The sequence below is a fragment of the Nestor notabilis genome, unplaced genomic scaffold (genome assembly GCF_000696875.1).
Source record: "Nestor notabilis isolate BGI_N333 unplaced genomic scaffold, ASM69687v1 scaffold28371, whole genome shotgun sequence".
NCBI classification, from domain to species: Eukaryota; Metazoa; Chordata; class Aves; order Psittaciformes; family Psittacidae; genus Nestor; species Nestor notabilis.
The window spans coordinates 273-7,724 of NW_009914741.1; the positions used below are offsets into that span (position 1 = coordinate 273).

The 7,452-nt window shown below is 36.6% G+C and overlaps 1 protein-coding gene across 1 annotated transcript; it reads left to right on the forward strand.

Annotated features, from left to right (window-relative positions):
- Positions 1-6: 6 nt before the first annotated feature.
- PIGA (phosphatidylinositol glycan anchor biosynthesis, class A) lies at positions 7-5,921 on the forward strand. The gene is given in 6 exon segments (XM_010023801.1): positions 7-399; positions 942-1,074; positions 2,211-2,343; positions 3,790-3,996; positions 5,489-5,713; positions 5,715-5,921. Coding segments are annotated over 6 exon segments (1,056 nt in total). The 5' UTR covers positions 7-80; the 3' UTR covers positions 5,754-5,921.
- The last annotated feature ends 1,531 nt before the right edge of the window (positions 5,922-7,452 follow it).

Genomic DNA, 7,452 nt, shown 5'->3' on the forward strand with positions numbered 1-7,452 from the left:
TCCATAGTCTGCCCTTGCTCAGGTACATATTTGTGCGGGAGAGGGTCACCATCGTCCATGCCCACAGCTCCTTCTCTGCCATGGCCCATGATGCCCTCTTCCATGCCAAGACCATGGGACTGCGGACGGTGTTCACGGACCATTCCCTCTTTGGGTTTGCGGACGTCAGCTCGGTGCTTACCAACAAACTTCTGACGGTGTCCCTGTGCGATACCAACCACATCATCTGTGTCTCCTACACGAGTAAGGAAAACACAGTCCTGCGAGCAGCTCTGGACCCTCGGATAGTCTCTGTCATCCCCAATGCTGTTGATCCCACCGACTTCACTCCAGATCTGTCAAGGAGGGACGATACAACAATAACAATTGTGGTTGTCAGCAGACTTGTATACAGAAAAGGTAATGGGGGATAAAATGTAAGTTTATTTTGGATGTATTTTTCTTTAAGGTATGTTAAGAAAGGTCTTGGTTGGGTACCACTCGTGCTGTGTCTGGTATGGAATAGACTTTAAACAGGAGCTGGAAGGTGGCAGTTCTGTGCTTTTATGAAAAAAAAAGCATTCAAGAAAAAGAAATGTATGTTTCAGTTTGGGCCTGTTGGGTTCTGAGGTATATTTCTTTTGTAATATTGGAGATATTCAAAACTGAAATGTGTAAAATGGAAAGTTTGGCTTACAATGGAGGGGATGTGTTCTAGGCCCTAATTTATATATTCTGTTCAAAATATTTTTAACTGTTTTTTAATTAAGCAACAGTGACTTAAGTGATTTGTTTCCTAATAGATCACAAGTCTTTTTCTCAGCATTTTGTGTTCAGTAGTGTAACTGTCCTCAAGAGTTTAACTTTTTTTTTCTTCTTTTGAATATATAGCAGTAGGTTACGTCATGATAAGTTCTAAACGCAAATGCAATAATGTCTTGCCCTAAATTTTCTATTCTTAGGTATAGATTTGCTTAGTGGTATAATTCCTGAGCTCTGTCAGAAATATCCACAGTTACACTTCTTAGTTGGAGGAGAAGGACCAAAACGAATCATACTGGAAGAAGTCCGGGAAAGATACCAGCTACATGACAGGTTTGTTCCGTGCATGTCTATGACTTTGTACTTTAGGGGTGGGGAAGACAACAGCAACACCCTTTCTGCCTACCTCCTCCCCCTAAAAAAAACAAAACCAAAAACCTGAGGCTGAAGAAGATGAGAACTATTGAAGGCAAGGCAGCTAGACCAGATGGTAACTGAAGACTTAAAGTTGGGCTGTGATCCTGAAAGTTAATTAATAGAAATAGACCTTGTATGAAGTTTCACTTGAGTCAGAGAAAAGCTGACTTAGACATAACTTTATCATATTCCTCTCTGAAACTCTGCTGTTTGGATCACAAATTACTATATGGTGTAACATGTTAGATAGCTAGTTCGTGTCACAGCAGTGCCTGTTTGTGAGGGTGACTGCCAGTAATTTATTTTATTATTTCAATATGAATCTCTTCAGGGTAGTGCTTATCTAGTGTGTCTTCTTAGGGTACTGCAAACATGTTCCCTGGTGCTACTGTGTTATCAAAATATTTCTATAATGCATATGCATATGTGTATTTTTTGGGTTTTTTTTTACTGTTCAAAGACAGTTTTATGTGGCAAAGACAAGGTTCTTGATTTTCCATTTCCTTTTCTCTGTCTTTTGTTACTTCTTCTGTACTTCAGTTAGTGATTCCTCCGATAAAGTTATTCTTATTCCACTTTTTTCTGTTTCACAGTATCCAAAATAATAGATCCTGATCATTGTATGCTAAATACTTCCCCCCCAGTCTGAGATTAATCAGACCTCACATTGAAATTACAGATAATACCTCTAAACAAAGAAAGCGTGACAAATCTTAATAATTAACTGCATGAAGCTCTGTTCTCTTACAGAACTAGAAAGCTTAGTAGCAATGTTTTGAAGGTGGTTACCATTAAAACAAGCAGAGCAGCTTCAGAGCAGCTTCTCCCCCCAGCTTTATTTTCAGAAGTTTCTTTTAGTGTGAAAATAAGAAGTAGAATCTTTTGTTTCCTCATTGCTGAAAAAATTTAGAGAAAACAGAATGGAGGCATCTGTATTACTTCTCCCACTGTGTAAGTGTAAACCATTGGAATATTTTTCAGAATGTGTGTAACACTATACAGTATTATTACAGTCCAAATCTAGTGTTCATCTCTCTCGCCTTTGTACGCAGGGTACGTCTCCTAGGAGCCTTGGAGCACCAGGATGTTAGAAATGTCCTAGTCCAGGGACACATTTTTCTCAATACTTCCCTCACTGAGGCCTTTTGTATGGCAATTGTGGAAGCAGCAAGCTGTGGTTTACAGGTAAAAAAAAAAACAAAAAAACCCACCACTCAACTGTCTAGAATGCATGTATCCATTTTAAACAAAGTTTGTGATTAAATAGTATGTGCTTGTAACATCTGATTTAATCTGAGGCTCTGTCTTTACAAAGGCGAGCAAATATTATCCCCATTTACAGATCACCTGGAAGCTGAGACAGAAGGGTTAACTGAAACTGCTTAAGCTCCCAGAAGAAACTTGTGCAGAATTGGGAATAACATGTAGATCTACTAACTCTCAGTTCTCTGAACTAACCAGACTGCCTCTCCAATATACTATTTTGTATGTACTCCTTTACAGAGTTTTGGGGTAGTTGATGTTCGTGAAAGTTTACTTTGACCGTACTTTAAGAGGAACTGTGGAAAAATGGCTCATGAGCATGGGTGACTGGTCAGTCAGGCATATTGAATTACCACACTAAACCATTGTATTAGAACTGCTTTCTTCCTGCACCAAGAACTGACATTTGTTTTCTTACATTAACTGAGGATATATTTGCCTTACCATATGGGGTGTCAAGATAAGCGTTGGAGAGAGAGAGAGAAAGCAATAAAATCCCTTTCTGGCTAATTGACAGCTCAGACTGACAACTCAAAAAAGTTAAATCAACAGCCATAAAGAGCTTAGTTTCTCACGTTAAATATAAAGAAACATGTTTTAAAAAAGTCAGGCTGAGAAGAATACCTAATATACAAGAAATATAGAAAATGCGAGGGACCTTTTTTTACTTCAGTGTCCTTTGACAGTAGTTACTACCTGGTTCTGGTAGTTATTTCCCTCTCATCTGTTTTACTCTCTAGAGCTAAGGAAGTTCTGCAGTTTTCTTATTGTTGCCTGCTGTTTAGACATAATTGCATAACGTGAGTCTTAGTATTTCTTAGTATTCATCTTATTATTAGAGATGTGATTTTTCCCTTTAAAAACAGTACTTCAGATTAAAATTACTGAACTTTAAAAGTAATTCTTGTAAATGTTCAGTAGCCTAGAAAGCATAAACCAAAGGCAGATGTGTTAAAACTGTCCTCTCCATGTAGACGTAAGTTTTTGTGAGGAACTGTGGAGAGAAAGTCCAAAATCTGGTTACACATTTAGTTGTGTACTGTGACAGACACGTTTAGGGAAGATGTCTTGTAAACCACTCATTAGACCAAGTCTTCTGTTTTATCATGCTACCAAAGAGTCATTCTGAACATCATTAGAGGTAATATGCTATGCTAGGTCTTTTCTAAGGCCTAGACCATTAGTTCGCATACAGGTAAAATTCCCAAGAATGGTATTGGTCTTTGCCTTCATGGCAACCACTCATTGTATTATTTTTTTCCTATTCTTAAGTGCTGCATCTAAACAGTTTAATAGCAGTGTCATCACTCAATTTTATTATTTTACTGTTATGCAGCATATATGCTATTTCTTTTGTTTCTTTCAAAGGTGGTGAGCACAAGAGTTGGTGGGATTCCTGAGGTGCTTCCAGAAGATCTCATTATTCTCTGTGAACCCTCTGTGAAATCTTTGTGTGATGGATTAGAAAAAGCTATTGCCCAGCTCAAAGCAGGAACACTACCATCTCCAGAAACCGTTCATAATAAAGTAAAGACCTTTTATACATGGAGGAATATAGCAGAGAGAACCGAGAAAGTATGTAAAATCACCTCTATTAAATTCTCTTAAGTACATTTTTGAAACAGCTGCTTCTTTGAAACATTACTATGTACATTCTCTATATAACCTTTCAGAGTAATTTTTCAGTTTTTTTTCTGTCAAACACACATAGTTTAAAGAGGTTCAGAAAATACTTTTTCCCCCCAGATACATCCCTAGACAGGTGGGGTTTTTTCTATTTGCATTTTTTTCTCTGTCATAACTGCTGATTAGTATTCTGAGGAACAGCCTAAATCTTCAGTTAAATTTCTACTCATGGTTTGGTTTTGGTTTTGTTTGTTTGTTTGTTTTTTTCCCAATCTTCACATTAAGAATCTTTTCTGGCATGCTGTACAAAATGTATGAAAAGGTAAAGTTCATGGCAAAGTTTTGTCTGCCACGTGTTAACAAGTGGGTTAGAGTTATGAGAGGTAGTTTAGTGCCGGTAGGCTGAACATAGCTGAATTTACATAAGCTATGGATGTAATGAAAATAAATTATCAGACTTCTGAAATCGTATTTCAGAATTAGAACCACACTTCAGTGTAGAAACTCTGCTGTAAGGGAAGAATGTTAAGCACAGTAATTTTATGCATGCCTGTGGAGATCTGTTGCTTTGACTTCAGCCCTTATGTTTTAGGCAAGACTGTAGTTGAATCACATGCCTCTTAATTACATTGTAGTGTACTCAGATATATCTCTCTTATAAGTCTCCTTGAAGTGTTGTGTACAAAATGTTAGTGTAATTGCAAGAAGTATGCATGGAACTTAAGTTGTACAAAAGAGAGTTGTTTGTTAGCTTATTGCTAAGTTACCCGTAGGATGAAGTAGGCAGTGTTCTCAACGAAGAAACTTGAAATCTTTTTTGAGATGTGTGTAGTGGGTATTTATGAAACATGGGGCTATATTTTTTCATTTTAGTGGTTGTAGTTAATATGCATATTAGGTCACTATTAACATGTATTTGCTTTTCACATCCATTGAATTTTAAGCATTTTACTAAGAATTACTAGTGTTTCTTTAAATAAAAATCAGTATCCTGTTATGATTTGCTTGATTGTTCGAATACAGGCATCTGGAAGATTGCCCATGCATCTATGAGTTCATCCATCTTTGAAAGTGTAGTGATTGCATGTTCAGACTGTTTTCCTGTGACTGGTGTGAATATAAGATTAGAACCCACTCAATTAATTCAAAAAACCAAAAAATATACAATATTACAAGAGACAAATTATACAGCTTTCCTATTTAATTAAATACTCTTGAGGTCTGTCAAAAAACATTTATTTTCCTTTTTCTCCTTAAAAAAAAAAAGACATTTCTAGAACAGTACTTAAAATCCACAAAGCTTTTTGAGGTTAATATTTGTCCCATCTAGTAGTAAGGAATAGATAATTTATTTTGCACACTGACAACACAGTACTGCCTGTTTTTCACTGTAGAATCAACATCAGTTTAAGAGTTTGCTTTCTGTCTTTTCTTCATTTAGGTGTATGACAGGGTTGCAGATGAAGTGGTTTTACCAATGGATGAGCGACTTAACAGACTTATGTCTCACTGTGGCCCAGTGACTGGGTATATTTTTGCTCTTTTTGCTGTTCTGAACTTCCTTTTCTTGGCATTTCTGAGGTGGATGACTCCAGATTCCATTATTGATGTTGCAATAGATGCCACAGGACCTAAAAGTGCATGGACTAAACAGTATTTTTTGGGAAAAAAAAGGAAGCGTTAAAGAAGATCTTCCAAGCTCCTGAAGTGCTCAAATTGAGAGGAAAGGATGCATCAGTCAGTAAAGATTTTAATGCTTGCTTATAGAGACATTACTCTTAAAATTCTTCCGTTTCTTTCTGAAGTCCTAGAAAGAAACTTGGTTAAATGTACTACCTCAATTTAGGATGATGTTTTAATTTAGTTTTGGATTCATGCAAATTTATGGACATCTCTTTTGCACTTAAAACTGGAAGAACGTGGGATTTTGTATGATTCAAAAGCCTTTGAAACAAAAGTACAAAATTTTTTCAACAACTTGAATATTACAGAAGGTGACTGTACATTGTACTGGTGTTTGAGAAAGCAAAACACAGAAATTATTAGCTTACAGTAGTTTCTGCTAATTCCTCAGATTTACTGTTATTTTTATTTTGAGGCTTATTTAAAAATATTTAATTAGAAACCTAACAAAACACCCGTTTTCTCTCCGAAGATGGAAACGGTACTTGAAATTAGTCATTAAGTCCATTATCATGGTAATGTCAGAGACTTATTTCTAGAAGTTGTGTCCCAGTGACAGTCTTTTGTCTGTGTAGCATTATTATTTTGAAGTTCTTCGCCAGTCAAATTGGATCATCCTGTTGCTAAATCAAAACTCCATAATGCATTTTTTTATATTTTCAGAGGTGCTAAATTTGTCCTGTTCACTTACATGTGTGAAAGTGATGTAAAGCTGATGGTGTTTGTGTCTTTTCTGTTTTTCTTTGAGTTTTTTTTTATTTTCAGATTACATAGGTAAAGGAATTCTATTCTTCAGAGATCACAGCCTTCAGAAACAGCTCAGGCCTGAAAACTCCTCCAGCAGACTATGCCAAAGTGTGAAGTAACGTGTGTGTGTGTGCGCGTGCAGAAGAGAAATCTGTGAAGGGCTTAACAAGCACCATCGTGCTTTCTTGCTCTCTCCCCTCCCACACTTCCTTAGTTTTCTTTTCTTTTTTTTTTCCTTCTTTTTGCTTTCCTCTTACATATGACCAAAATGGCATTTCAGCCCATCCCTGGGAGGGACAGCGTTCAGTGTGTGTGTTTTCTCCTAGACCACATCAGAGTCACTGTTGGACAGGTCCTGCAAGTGAAATCTTGGAAAGGTATCTCCTAAATAGAAATAACCAATAGGTATGCTTTTCATGGGAGGGAAAAAAGGGAAAAAAAAAAACCCAAAAGATGTGGCTTCTCACATCTGTTAGCACTCCTATGTAATGTATACCTGGGACAATAAGGCAGCACAGCACATCAATATGTGAGAGGAGCATTTATTTCATTTATGTCAGTGACCTCTAAAACACCCCCCTGCCTAATGCACTGGGTTAATTTCTTATTCAAACATCACCGAAGACTAAAAATCTTGTGATTTTTATGACTAGTACGTGGTGTTGGACACTGTATTAATATTAAAACTGTGCAATATGAAAATACTGTTTCCAAACCCTTGAAGGGCAGTATTTAAAACACAACTTCTGTCAGTATCATGTTGTTTGTGTAGATACATAGTTACGCTAACATTTTATAATTCCATTGAACATATTTTCATGAAACACGGAGAAGTAATATGAGATAAACTCCATACACAAAGTCTATTTTCTTTTACTAGATATTTTTAGCCTTTGATATGTAACGTACAGTATGCATTGTATTACAGTTTGAATTTTACACACTACATTAAAGGTGCATATAAGCTAAAATGGT